The sequence below is a fragment of the Miniopterus schreibersii genome (assembly GCF_964146895.1).
Source record: "Miniopterus schreibersii genome assembly, chromosome: 13".
Lineage (NCBI taxonomy): Eukaryota > Metazoa > Chordata > Mammalia > Chiroptera > Miniopteridae > Miniopterus > Miniopterus schreibersii.
Genome location: NC_138113.1, coordinates 5,111,216 through 5,126,014, shown reverse-complemented (window position 1 = coordinate 5,126,014; position 14,799 = coordinate 5,111,216). Strand labels below are relative to the sequence as shown.

General features: G+C 51.9%; 1 protein-coding gene across 1 annotated transcript; it reads right to left on the bottom strand.

Moving 5' to 3' along the window:
- Positions 1-319: 319 nt before the first annotated feature.
- Positions 320-6,780, bottom strand: MYCN (MYCN proto-oncogene, bHLH transcription factor). Its single transcript, XM_081156706.1, is given in 5 exon segments — positions 320-1,847; positions 3,974-4,816; positions 4,819-4,882; positions 6,098-6,166; positions 6,168-6,780. Coding segments are annotated over 5 exon segments (1,677 nt in total). The 5' UTR covers positions 6,258-6,780; the 3' UTR covers positions 320-1,236.
- Between the last annotated feature and the right edge of the window lie 8,019 nt (positions 6,781-14,799).

The window sequence follows — 14,799 nt, the reverse complement described above, 5'->3', positions numbered from 1 at the left end:
GCTGATGTCTGACATCCTAGTTTAATTCTGTTAAATGTCCAACATACGAAAAGTGCTTTGTAAACTACTGAGTGCTATTGCTACTACAAAGCAGTCACTAGTAACATCTCTATTCTGTGGAATCTGGAAATGTCTTAACCTCCCTAAACTCAGTTCCCTCCAACCCATGGGGACAACAGCCCCTCCCCCCCAATCAGGATTGTAGATGTAAAAGGGCTGCCTGTGTAGACCAAATTCCCTCCGTAAGTTACATACTGTTAAGGTCACTGCTTAAGGGACAGAGTCTAATTCGTGCCATCAAGGGGAAAAAAAAGTTGCATCATTTAATTGCTATTTATTTTCATAAACATGAGGTATTTCAAAGTGCTATAAGATGCAGCACTAAATATATACATTTTGAAAGAAATTAAACACAGAACTCTGCATTTACCCAGTTCTATGCACCAAACATGAACAAATACATTAACAGGAAGAAACAGGCTAGGAAAAAGGCATATATATATAGTAAATTTCTTTACAAAAGTTTCTTAGTTCAAAAAGTGATAAAGTAATATCTACTCAAAACTTTCACAACTCATTTTCATACGAAAATATAAGTATCAAATTTAGTTATGTATCAGCATCATACTAAAGTATACAGGCAGTGTAAGAATTAGTACAGTACATAACAGAGATTAACAATATATTTGTATACAAAACATGCTCCTCAAACATTGAGGTATTACAGTACTTAGGTATGAACTTCCAGTCTAATACTGGCCACAAAAGCCACCTCTCATTACCCAGGACGCATACAAAAGGCGGGTGTGTCAGTGGTATTTACAGAAGTGTTCTCGGGGGTATTAAATGGCAAACCCCTTTCCGTGGCATCTGCTGGAACTTAAGCACCATTTTAAAAGGAATGACTTTCTGTTGTTTGGAAACTCGGAACAAGGTGACTTCCACAGCCCCAGAGGCTCCCAACTGTCACGAACTTCGACCGCTGTCTTGCAGGTGACTCGGAGGAAACTTCAAGGGCCCCACAGCATCCCATGACGCAGGCCCTCTCCCGAGGTCCTGGCAGAACCCCGCGTGTCCTGCTCCCCACCCAGATCCAAACTCGTCGGGGGATCCGATTGGAAAGTAAACCAACATTCTTAATGTCAACACAACGCCAAAAAAAAAAAAAAAAAAATCCAAAAAAAAAAAAAATCAAAATGTGCAAAGTGGCAGTGACTGTCCCGTTCTGAGAAACGTTTAGCAAGTCCGAGCGTGTTCAATTTTCTTGAGCAACTGCTGCTGCCTCGCCTGCAGCTTCTCCTTCTCCAGCAAGAGCTGGTGCTCCTCGGCCTGCAGCGAGTGGACGTACTCGGTGGCCTTTTTCAAAATGACCACCTTGGCCGCCTTCTCGTTCTTGACCAGCTCCGGCACGTGGTCCCTGAGCGTGAGGAAGCTGGAGCGCAGGTCGTTGCGGCGCTGGCGCTCCAAGATATTGTGGTTGCGGCGGCGCTCGCTGTCCTCCGAGTCGGAGTTGCGGGGGCTCAGGCTCTTGGCCTTCGGGGGGATGGCGCCCTTGAGGGGGCGCGGGGACGCGTCGCTCTTGACCTTCTTCTGGGGCGGCGCGTCCTCGCTCTCCACGTAGGGCGAGGGCGCGGCGTAGTTGTGCTGCTGGTGGATGGGCACGCAGCGCTTGAGGATCAGGTCGCCCGCCGGCGCCGGGGCGCGCGCGGGGCCCGCGGCCGCGCCCTTGGGGCGCACGGTGATGGTGAAGGTGGTGACGGCCTTGCTGCTGCCGGAGGACCGCCGCTTCTCCACGGTCACCACGTCGATCTCCTCCTCCTCCTCCTCTTCCTCCTCGTCTTCATCATCTTCAAGAACAAGACAGCTGGGGGTTACTCTCAGGGCTAGACTCGCTTAAAGGATCTCTCTACGGCCTCCTTGGGGCCCTGGCCGTTTTCTGTTCTCAGGGTCCCATCCACACAGGTGGGAAGGGTAAGCTCTATTTTAGATCCCTTTTAAAAGTGAAACGCATCTCTAAGTACTTTTTTTGCCTTCCCCATACGCCCAGCGCTTTCAGCCTCCAGACTTCAGCAGGTGGCTGATGTAGGAAGAACCTGGACTTCGGGGGTGGGGCAGAATCCTGGCTCCATCACACACTCGTTGTGTGACCCTGGGCAAGCCACTGAAACCTTTCTAAGCCTCAGTTTCCTTAGCTATTAAATGGGACTAACACCACAAGGGTCTTGAGATGGACAGGTAATCTGGAGAGAGCTGGGCCTGCCTGGCAGACAGACGCTCCGTAAGTGGTCGCTTTTAACACCATCACCGAGTCCACCCCATAGGCTTATTTATATTTCCATCTCTACACTTAAGAATTGAGGCTCCTGTTTTAGGGGCCTCATTTAGCAATTCTACACATGGTTAAGTTTGACTCTAGGTCCTTAAGCAAACTTAAAGAACAATTTTTAAGCAGTTTTTCATCTAAGCAAAGACCAAATCTTAACTAGCAAGTCCTAATCCACAGGAGCTCTGAACCCAAATATGGGAGCAGCTCTTCTCAGAGTCGCCAATAATAACAGCAGCAACAAAAACGTGTAACATCATGTGTGCATCTCCCTCTCTTTACTACGTGCTGGGATAGAAAATTACTGTTTAAAATGCAAGCATGAAAAAAAATCAAAACACGTCTTCTGCTTGATCTGAAGGGGACCGGAAAGCTGAACAATTGTAGGATTTGTTCTAAAGCCGAAATGTGAGGCTGCTCCAGCCTGTGGGTCCCTTTAAAGCCAATGTTTTGGTTTTCTGCCAAGAAGACAGCTGTTGGAAGGAAGTGCTTCCTCACCAAGAGCTGTCAAGGCACAGACCCGCTTCAAGCTGGAGACTTATCACCAAGTTTCCTTCCAGGAGCCTCAGAGGTATCCGTCCTCAGCTCCAAAGGAAATTTAGGCTTTTAATCCGCCTGCACTCTGAAAACACTGGGATTCAAGATTCCAGGGAGCATAAGCTCCCAGCTATGAGGACAGGGCTGTTTCAGTATTTGGGTAGAGTTCTTTTACCTCCCCAGCCCCAGGCAGTCTTCCTTTTAACCCTACCCTTCAAGATCCAGGCTACACAATGGAATTTATCAATGAGTGCTTCTAGGGTGTGTGCATTCCTGGAGGGCTGGCCTACCCGCCCTCAACTTGAAGGACACTGGGTTACAAAACACAGCTCAGATCTGAAATTAGTCCTGGAATTCTGGCTACAAGACAAAACAGAACCCAGTCTCACTGCACGCTGTAAAGAGGCGGCCCCTTGAGAATGTACACAACCTCTGTTGTACTTGCCGCCAGCTGCTGAATGGAGGCAGGGGTGGCCCCACCACCCCCAGCCATTCAGATCCTTGGCCCGCCTGGAATATCGCCGCCTGCTGGCCATGTACCAGGAGCAAGTAGCCCACCACCCACACAGAGAGGGGGAGGAGAGCACCCAGGTTTAAAAAATAAAATAGCTACCAGCCATCTGTGCAGTCTCCCTCTAACTTCCTGGGCCCTAAGCAGGATTTTGCACAGCGCCTGTGGACCCCTGACCTGGGCCACATTCCCACTCCACCCGGGGCTAACAGGTTTCTGCCCAGGCAATGCAGCCAGCCCCCCCCCCCCCCTTTAACTTCCAACCCAGCTTTTACTACTCAACTTTTCTTAATTTTATGCCTCGGACTGGCTGCAGAGGGGTGGGCCACCAGACCGGATTTGGGTCAGTGATGGAGTCCGGCTCCCAGCGAGGGTGGAAGAACTTCCAATGAAGGTGACACTTTGGATAACATCCTCTTGAGCAACTTTCACTCATCCTCTCCTCCTAACCCTGGGGACTAGCTCGAAAATAACCTGAGCCCTCATCACTACTTCCAAAACGCTCCCCCACCAATGCCTAAAAACCCACGCCCAGTAACAAAGGGAGCGCACCCCCCGCACCAGTACTCCAGGGACACAGCGGACCCCGGCTTGGTTGTTACCTGAGTCGCTCAGAGTGTCCTCTCCGGAGGTGCTGAGAGCCTTGTGGTCACCGCCGCCGGCTGGGCGGCCGCCAGTGCGCGAAAGGGAGGCCATCGGGGAGCCGGCTGGGGCTGCGGCTGCGGCACTCGCCCCCGAGGCCACCGCAGCGCCCGCCGCCGGAGGACCGGCCTGGGCAGCGGGCGCCGGCGCGGGCTCGCGCTTGTTCACCGGGAAGGGGAAGACCACGGCGGGATCCACGCACTCGGCGGCCGGGTGGGCGAGCTCGGGGGGCAGCGCGGCCCCGGGGCGGCCGGTCCCCGCGGCGTGCGCTCGGCCGGCAGGGCTGGCGGCGCCCGCTCCCGGGGCCGGGGCGGCGGGCCCCGCGGGCGGCCGGCCGTGCTGCAGCTTCTCGCTCACGGCGCGCTCCAGCTTCTCCCGCGCCGAGAAGCCGCTCCACATGCAGTCCTGGAGGATGACCGGGTTGGGGGTGAGGCTGCCCAGGCCCCCCAGGCCGAACGCGTCCTCCTCGGCCGGGTTGCCCCACAGGTCGGCCTCGGGCAGCAGCATCTCGGTGGCCCAGTTCGGGGGCTCGGGGCTGTGCTCCGGGAAGGCACGGCTGGGCGACAGCGGCGGCGTGGGCAGCAGCTCAAACTTCTTCCAGATGTCCTCCCCGGGGGGGGTCGAGTCCGGGCCGCCGAAGTAGAAGTCATCTTCGTCCGGGTAGAAGCAGGGCTGCAGCGAGTCGAACTCGAGGTCTGGGTTCTTGCAGATCATGCCCGGCATGGTGGACGCGGTGCAGCTCGGCATCGGCTCGCCTCCCGGCCGGCGAATAAAAGCTGCTTTCCGCTCCTCTCTCTTTAGTTCGGGGGCGCTTCCTTCCCGTGGGGGGCGCGGGCGCGGAGGGCGGGGGCCCGCGCCAACCTCCGACTCTGCAACCGACACACACCAGGAGAGGGTTGGCAACCGGAGCCGAATGGGGAAACAGGCGGTGGGCGCCCCCTCGAGCCCCGGCGCTCGGGCTCCCCTGCGAGCCCCCCACTCCGCCCCGCGCTCCCGAAGGTGGAGGAAGTTCTGCCCCGGTTCGCTCCCTCCCTCCCTCCTTTTGTGTACAAGCTGTCTACGGCCGGGGGTGGGAGGGGGCGTGCAGATGCGGGGGGTGGTGGCCGTGGCACTGCAACTTTGGAAACTGCCATTTCATTCACACAAGGCGCTGCCTGGGGGAGGGGGCTGTTCCGGGCTGCAGGCTCCTAGCTCCCCGGCTCGCCCGCAAAGCCCGGTGGCACCCATGTCGGGCCAGCTGCTCAAAGGCAGCCCGGGGGCTCCAGCCCAGCTGCCTGGCACGGGATCTGGAGTATCCCAATCACCCCCACCCCCACCCCATCCCCACCCCCTTCGCCGTGGAATTGCAACCTTGGGAGTGCGAGCGACCGAGGAGGGTTTACGAAACTTTGCAAATGAAAAAAATCCTTTCTCTAGACCGATACCAACCACAGGCACCCAAATGCACCCCACCCCCAATTGGAGCAGACGCCCCTCAATATTCACCCGCGGAAGGAAGAGTCCTGCCACTAGCCTGTTTTGAACCCCTCTAACCCCACCCCCGCGCTCCTCCAGACCCCCGCCGGCGTCGTCTTCCAGGGCGACGGCACAGCCCGAACGCCAGTTCCCCGGGGCGGTGGAGGGGCCACCGCGGGGAGGGTCGCGGGAGAGCGGCGTCTCCTCCGCGCTGGAGCTGCCCTGACCCAGATTACCACCGCCACGGCTGCCGCGCCCGGCCTCGCCCCCCGCCCTGCTTCCTCTGGGGGCACCCTTTGGAGAACCCCAGCTCCGGGGTGGGGACACACCGGCTCCCCATCTGCTCAGACACAGACCAATGTTCTGGAGAAGGGTGAATTTCTGATGAAGCCATTAAGGCAAAGGCACTAAAAGGATTAGGGCGGGTCTCTTCCAGCTGGGGTGCCTTGGGGGCTAAGACTGGGTTTTCAGAGAAAAGCCCGAGGAGGTTTTGTTTCGGAAGCAGCAATAGTCCCCCGGGCATATTGGGGCACCCTGAGCGCGAACCGCCAGCCGGTCCAAGGCTTGCCTTCCCGCCGAGCTCTCAGCTCCCCGGGCGCCGGGAGGTTTGCAAACCCCCCGCTCCTTACCTCCCGCGGATTGCTGGGGATCCAGAAGAGGTTCAGTGCCGGGGTCCCCGGGTGGCCTGGGGCGAGGGGGTGGGGGTCCTCGGGTGGCTGCAGTCTGTGCGCGCTTGCGCCTGGCTAGCGCTAGCTCGGCTCCAACCCAGTTCCCAGGAGCCCCCCGCATCCACCCAGTGCGTCCAGACAGATGACTGTCACTGGCTGAGCTTTGAAGCTGGGGGGATATTATTAACTGAAAAATCTGACACACCCGGAGGGCGGGGAGAGAAGGGGGCTGCGGCACAGACGAGGGGGAGGGAGAAAGGCAGAGGAAAGGGGCTTTACCCCGCCCTCTTGATTTCCATAAAAATCAGGGGAGGCGCCAAGGCTTTCGCGCCAAAAGCCACTTGCTTTTCTTTGCAGAGAGGAGGCTGCAAAGCCGGGAAACCCGGGGTGAGCTCCCCCGCCCTTTCAGACCCCCGGGCTTGCAACCGGTGCACTCTGCGAACCAGCTGCGCGTCGAGCGTGCAATGCAGCACCCACCCTGCAGGCCTGGCAATTGCTTGGCATTAAAGGAAAAAAAAGAGAGAGAAAGAAAGAAACGTCCAGACGGCTCCGGGGGAGTATGTTGGAGGCTGGGGGGCGGGGGGAGACAGGCTCCTAACCCAGCCCCCGCCTTGCCTGCGTCTGTGTGCGGTCCGGCGCGAGGCCGCGGTCCTGCGAGGCCTTGCAGAGGGGCCGCCCCTTTGTGATTTCCAAGGGAGGCTACAGCCGGGGTGCAAAACTGGAGGAAGGGGACGCGCCCACTTAGGAACGAGACAGCAGGATGTTGCAAGTTTTAAATGGAAAGGCGAGGGGCGCCCCCCCTCGTTTGAAAATAAATATAAATAACTGCGGGCTACGAGGGTGGCGCCGCGGCGGTTTCTTCGGCCGAAGGCGACACCTCGCGGAGACCGAGCAGAAAAGCGGAGCTGCTGGGCCTTGTCTTGGGGGCTGGAGTGGGGCCACCGGGCCAGCTCTCCCGGGGCCCTGCCGCGCCGGAGGCGGGGGCTCGGCCGGGCTCGGGGGGGGCGCGGCGGGAGGCTCCCTGTGCGCCCTGCGCGGCGCCCCGGGGCCTGGCGCACCCGCGTGCGGAGCCCTGGGGAGGCGGGCCGGGTTCACACCTCTCGGAGACCAAACCTGGGCTCCAGATTGGCGGCGGCCGAAAGGAAAGCCGCCGCCGCTGCTTGGCCTCCCGGTGCCTCAGTTTCCCCAATTGCGAAATGGAGTTAGCAGGCGCGCACCCATAAGGGTTGTCGTGAGAAATAAGGGTCACGAGCCGGTGTGAGTGTCAGCTGTTATTGCGATGCTCGGATCACGAGAGACCCCGCCCGGGAAATTAACACCCGCATCCGGCCGCATCCCGCGTCCCCCTCCCACCCCCGCTGTCACGGGCTCGCTGCGCGCGTCTCGGGCCCTCCCCGGAGAGTGGGGGGCGGGGGCGGGGGCGGGGTCAGAGGTGATCGGCTCTCCCCTCAAACTCCCCAGGAGCAGCTCGGGTCTCCTGGACAGCCCCTTCTCACAGCCAAACACGCAGTGAGGTGGGGTTTTGCTTTGAAAACAATCCTCGGAGGGCTTGGGGTAGGGAACCTGGCCTCTGGCTTCGGCTGGGAAAGTTTCTTTATATCCCCTTTTTCCAAACTGGAAATTCACTCATCCCAGCCTTTCCCCTCGGCGTTCAAACTAGTTACAGATGGTGACGGGGAGGGCGGGGGGCAGCGGGTAAAACGCTCTCCTATTAGCATTTGTGAAGGCCCTTCAGCCCCTGCCCTGGATGCCTACATAATTCTGGGAAGACGGGGAGATTCCCAGAATTCTAGGAAGTGGCCCGTGAAAGAGGGCGCGCTGCCCTTGGAGCACCTTTATTATTATTATTATTACTTCCCTCACATATGCAAAACGCTTCGCTTTTGCAAAAGCCGTTAACACCTCACGTCTGCTTTTCCCTAACCCCCTGATCTAAGCTAAGCCTTCCTGCTGTATTCTCTCCAAACATCCTTCACCTCCACGCGTAATTATATATTCCTGGGAGTGTTTGTTTAACGCCGCTTCCCGCCCGAGTCCCTGAGGACACAGGCTGTGTGTCCCTCCTCGGACCGGGGCCCCTGCAGTGGAGGGCCTGTTTCGCTGAGGTGGCAACCTCGGAACAAAGCAGGTACCTGTTCCCAGAAAGTACTCAGCTGCGTTGGGCAAGGCAGAGGTCCCTGAATGAGTCCTTCCAAGGCAGCCAGCTCTTCCATCATAGTGTTTTATTTTATCTGTTGATTTTAGAGGGAGAGAAGAAGTGGGGAGAGAGAGAAACATTGATTTGTTGTTCCACTTATTTATGCATTTATTGGTTGCTTCTTGTAATGTGCCCCGACAGGGAGCGAACCTGCAACTTCGGTGTATCAGGACAATGCTCTAACCAACTGAGCTACCTGGCCGGGGCCCAAGATAGTTTTTGTTTATCAGCAAAGGAGAAATATGAATGTCATTCGAGAACCTTCTTCAGGTCTTCAGCAGCCTCCCCAAAAGGGCACTCAGAATTGCCTGCCCTACCTTTTTTTTTTTTTTCTTTTTTTTAACCAAAATGGCAGGGCTGTTAAAATAGGCAAGGATGACCCCACCCTCCACCCCTTGATACGTTTAAAAGTCCTACCCTTGCCCCGACTGCTGTGGCTCAGTTGGTTGGGTGGTGTCATCCTGTGCATGGGAAGGTTGCAGATTTGATTCCTGGTCGGGGCAGCAAAAAAAAAAAAAAAAGTCCTTCCCTTGTCCTCTCTCACTAGACCTGTGCCCTTCGCCACTCTAGTTGTCCTTGTCAAGGGACAAAAAGTAGCAAAAAGAAGAGACAGGGAGACAAGAGACCTGCTTACTCTGTATGCCTCCAAGCAAATCGTGTATCCTTCCTGGACTTCAATCTGTAATTTCCATCTTTTAAACGCAAGCCAGTAATTACTGACAAGTCTGAATTTGAAGGTTAAGAGAATGATAAAATTCAACAAGTATTTATTGGTACTTTCATTTGCAAATGGAAAGATAAAAGACTCGGCGGAGAAACCTTGTTACTGCAGGTTCCTAATCGGCTTGTAGAAAAACCTGCGCAAATTCTTCTTAAAAATGTTGAAACACCCTCAGACTATGTGGATGCACACTAAATAAATCTTCAGGTGGCTTCAAAGACCAGGTTTGGTTCCTCATGCATCCACTGTCCCGATTCAGAACAGAGATAAGACACAGCCTCAAAGAGCTCATCTTGGACGGAAGGGGACACCCACCCAAGATGGACCCACAGATAGGATAGAATTGTGGACGCAAAAGGGGTTCTAGGGAGGGTGACCTGACAGGGTGAGCTGATCATAAATTCCTAACAGGGCAGTTTATGGTGGGTCGTCACACCCCAGGCCCATAACTTTTTAGTAAAAGGTTTATCTTTGCTTTGAGCAAGCCCTGCCCATTGTTCCTGTGAATACAGGTTAACACACATTTGAAATAAGCTGCAACCGCCCTCGAGAAAGCTCAGTCTTGTAAATTATCCTGTAATCCAATCACCGCCTTGCTTCTCCCACCTCCCTGAAACCTTCTCTAAGTCCGTCCCCTCCTCATTTGAGGTCTTGCTCCCTGGCATATGTCGTCAGTCGTCTGGCTCAAACAAACTCTTACAAAAATTCTCTACAGGTCATCAATACACACACATTCAGAAGGGACCAATCTGGGACTGGCTAGGAGATCAAGTCTCTAGGTGTTTCCACACATCATGAGTTAAAGGTCTGGGTCCAGCTTTGGGGACCACAGTTTTGCCTAGGAACTTCACTGGTTCCTTCTACCAAAAAAAAAAAAAAAAAGCAAATTTTGAATGATTAAGTAATTTTTAAATCCTTGACTATTCATTTGGAGTAAAGTAAAGCTAGCTTCCTGACTTACCCAGTCACAAATTAATTAATGAACTAATTTTTAAAGGTCTGGATTGAAGATTTCAATGAAAAAAGTAAGACTATAAAAGTATAAGAAGGAAACATAGACTGGAGTAACAAGGATGGAAAATTGTGACATATTTGAGGATCACAAAAATTAAAATTAAAGTTACAGTTAGCACACACCCTAAACAGAATCAAAAGACAACAACAGCATGATAGAAAATAGTTGCCTCCTATATATGAGGTGAAAAGTATAACCACGTACACAAAGAGCTCCTACACACACGGCATAGGAAAAGAAGCCTGATAGAAATATGGGTCCAGGGCAAGAGTAGGGAACTCACTGGTTAGGAAAAGGCAAATTTCAGGAGCATATGCGAAGATGCTCAGCTTCAGGAGCAGTCAGGGAAATGTACATTAAATCTCAAGGAGATTAACATTTTTTGGTCTAACAAATAGGCCCTAGTTTTGGCAAGGCTGGGGAGGGGGTTAGGGGCTCTCTCCTACACTGTTGGGGTTCCAGCCCCAGGAGTAAAAGCAATCCTACTCTTTCAAATCCACCTTACAAGACATAATACAAACAAGTACATAAAAATATATAGACAAGAATATGTGTTGCGGCATGGCTCACAATAACAAAAATATGGTAAACAATCTAAATGCCCATCAATACGGGAGTGGGTGGATCTATTATAGCATATGCATGCACTAAAAAGAATGTGTTAGGCCTGAAGGTGTTGTCTTGGAAAAATGTCCATGAGTATGAAAGGGTATAAACAAGGCCTAGGTCAATGTGTCTGGCATTTTGGGTATATGTGTACTTAAATCTATGTCTACATAAACCCAGTAACACACTGGGTGGAATGTGCAACAAGTTGTTAAAAGTGGTTCACTTAGAAGAAGGGAGCTGGGTAGAGGGAGAAACGTTTTCTCTTGCTTTACGAAATTTTTTTGGACCAGTAGGATTATGAGCAAATGTAATTTTTGGTTTTGGTTATTTTTCAAGACAATATCTTTGTTACTCTCCGAGAACACTTATCCTGAAGCTGATCATTTGGGGGAACGTAAAGGATGCTTTTGTGAAGCCTAAAGTCACCCCAAAGATCTCTTTTGTTTCCTAGGCTGATTGGCATTCTTTCAGACCAAACTGGTGCCTCACTGATCAGCTGAGGATTCCAAGAGACTAAGATGGGACGATATGAGCACTGGCTTAATTAAGATTAGAATCGAGCCAACCAGAGCCATTTACAGTATATGCTTGCGCCCAAGACAAGGCGTATTTTGTGACATCTGAGGCTGGAGGAAAACTTGAGACCCAGCATTGAATTTGGGGGATGGAGAATTTTTTGGTAAAGGCATAATTATATTTAAAACAAAATTTCTCTTCATTTAATGCCTATAATTTAATTACGGATTTAGAAAATAAGACGTGTCCAACTGTATTCCTCTCAAAGACTGATTTTGCTTCATTTGAGGCAACTCAGATATCCTTCCCCGGGGAAGCTGCTCTTGGGCTCGCGGGGAAGCACTAACTGCAAAGGCCTTCGTGGACGGAAAGTGCTGTTGTTGCCGTAGAGTCAGAATTCCCGTTTATCTCATTTTCTTTATGCTAAAATGCAAAATGGGAAAGGTGACCTGGGAGGCAGGCAGGTTGCTCAGGGCAGGGCTCAAAGGGGAGGGCAGTAGGCTCCTAGAGCTCAAGCTGGTTGTCAGTGCGCCAGAAGGTGGCCACGCAAGGAGGGGAACCAGTCTTCCCAGGAGCCTGTCAGGGCTACAGGGATGGTGACTCCAGGCGTGGTTTCCAGATCCATTTGCACTGCCCTTTAGGAAGAGTAGCACTTTCTATATCCCACCTTCTTCTTCTTGGACTGCTTCCCACTCTCAGTGACTTAGTTTGGGTATGTCCTATCTCCTCCACTGAGGTTTTCAGGTCTTCTATTTAAGTGGTTACATAACAGATGGCTGATTTGCAGATTGATTCTTGCTGATTTCAGTTTCCTTCAATGCAGGAGTCACTCCCGATAGCCCCAAGGACTGCCCACACCCACTCTAATATCTGCCTGGGAGCCTTTTGGTTCCCTTGGTGTTTAAAAAGTGATTGCAATCTGTCCATTTCCAGAAGCTACTGCTTCTGGCCTAAAAAGTCTCTTTTGTCTGCTTATTCAAATCCTATCCTCGAAGATCAGCTGGAGACTCTCCAGGAAGGAATGCTAATCTCTTCCCCAACCCTGCTCCGCTCCCCCCAAATCTCCATCAATTGTTAATCGCTGCCCTGCCCCCAGCTAGCATCCCGCAGCTGTGCTCTCTGTCGGGTTCCTGTGTGTGGCAACCCTAACAAGGGTGGCGGTGCCCGAGTGGAAGGAACCTTCCCCACCTCACCTCACCTCTTCCACAGCCTCTGCTTCAGCGAAAGGTGGAAAGAGCCAAGCTCTGAAGCCAGGCGGGCCAGCCAGCTCTGCCAGATCGGACAATGAGGACAGCCACCCTGAGCCTTAATTTCTTCATCTTTAAATTAGTATTTCATGCAGATGAGTGGCGTGGCAGGAGCACTCATATGCCTGGCTTGTTATGGGTGCCCAGCTATGGTCAGCTCTCTGCCTTCACTCTAGCCCCAGCCTGCCCGCCGGGGCTCAGCAATCCTACATCCACAGGCCACAGCGCTGGGGTTCCAGGTTGAGCCTGCTGAAGTTGGTTCTCTGCTTGAGCCGGATAGTTAATAATCCTTTCTCCAACCGAACCTCTCCTGGGACACTCCCCTCCCTCTTCGGAGCTTGTCCAAGACCCAACTAACTTTGGACTTGGAAGCAGATATCGCAAAGTCAAGGTAGCATCAGGTAGTCTTAGTGAGAGCACAAGACTCCAGGGGAGGGACTGGAGTTTTTCGAACCTAGAGCTGTGAATTCTATGTTGAAGAATCTTACCTTGGTCGTTTCACTTCTCTTGGCCTCAGTTTCTTGGTTCCTAAATGGGAATAATTAGCTCACGGGGAGACGATATCTGTAGACCAGTGGGTTTAGGTTCAGAAATTCAGTTTAATGTCCTGGTACTATGTCGTCTCTGTATGTTTAGGCAAGCCCACTTTCATCAGCTCAGTTTTCTCTTCTACAAACGCAGATAGTTATATTCTTTTTACTGCAACAGAGCAGATATGAGATCTAGAATCAAAATAAGACCATGTATGTTATCTCATATGATAGTATAGCCTCCTTGAAACTGTGGAAGTGAAGGGTTTTAGCCTAATGTAGCAAGTATGTGAAAAATGGTACAACCTCTCCGCAGGAACAGCACAGGGTTCCGTGCGACGTTACCAAAGCAGGGCTGTTTGGGATGGACCCTTTAGCATCATCTTACAACACTGATGATGGTCATATTTCCTGGTAAGTGGTATCAAATCCAAAAACCTGTCAGAGGGACAGATGGCATTCTTAGCACAAAAGAGGAAACCAATTAAAGTTAAAATACAGAAAATGGGAACTTGTAAATGCTACCAAATTGTTTCAGTGTGAGGGCTGAGCTATCTTCCCTGACACCAGCTAAGGAAGGTTTCTGTCTGGGTCTTGAGCGCTCCCAGAGCACAGGCTGATGGGTCTAAAGAAACCTTAGAGGCCCTCCCTCTTACCCCTAGATTTCACACTTCCCTACCTCACCAGAGTTGTGGGGCAGATGCTGACAATTGCACCATGTTGCTTATACAGTGACAGATTGTTCCTTTGCAGCTTAGAAATGAGCACTGAAGGCTGGGCTTTAAGAAGCAATTTCTAAATCCCATATTTGATTCATGCAGGCCATCAACAAACACTTATCTGTGACTTATAAGTTCTGCTCTCAAGGTACATACAAGCCAGTGCGGGTGATGGACAAAGACATAGAAAAATTCAATTAAGCTTATTGTGTCCTATAATATAGAGGAAAGCGCCTTCCTCTCTACCGGGGCGAGTGGAACATGGGTTCACAGACTGGAAGATAAAGAAACTATGGGACAAGAAATAGGAGTTTGCCCACTAGTAGGTAAGGGTAGATAATTTGTATTAGTCAGGATGGCTAGATCTTCCAGACAAACAATCAGCAAGGGAACAGTGACTCTAAATGACACACTAGATCAGATGGACTTAATTGACATTTCCAGATCACTTCACCCCAAAGCTGCAGAATGTACATTCTCCTCAAGTGCACATGGGACATTCTCAAAGACAGACCACATGTTAGGACACAAAACAAGTCTCTCCAAGTTCAAGAAGATTGAAATCACATCAAGCATCTTCTCGGACATTTACACCATGGAGTACTACGCAGCTGTTAACAAAGAAGGATCCCTTACCCTTTGAGACAGCCGGGTGGGACCTGGAGAGTATTATGCTGAGTGAAATAAGCCAGTCAGAGAAAGACAAGTGTCACATGATCTTACTTATATGTGGAATATAATAAACGAAATAAACCAATGAACAAAATAGATCCAGAGACACAGAAGCGTGGAATAGACTGACGAATCTCAGAGGGAAGGCAGGGGTGGGCGGGCTGGTGGGGGGAGATTAACCTAAGAACTTACATGCATATATGCATAACCCATGGACACAGACAATAACGTGGTAAAGGCCTGGGGGTGGGGGTGCAGGGTGGAGGGGATTGATGGGGGGAAAAGAGGGACATTTGTAATACTTTCAACGATAAAGATAAATTAAAACATTAAAAAAAAAAAGAATTGCTCAAGGAGCAAGTTTCTGATTCATAGAGGTAGCTCATGCAGGTTAATGCAGAAACCAGCTGGTGAAGTTCCACTGTCAGCTGTTACAC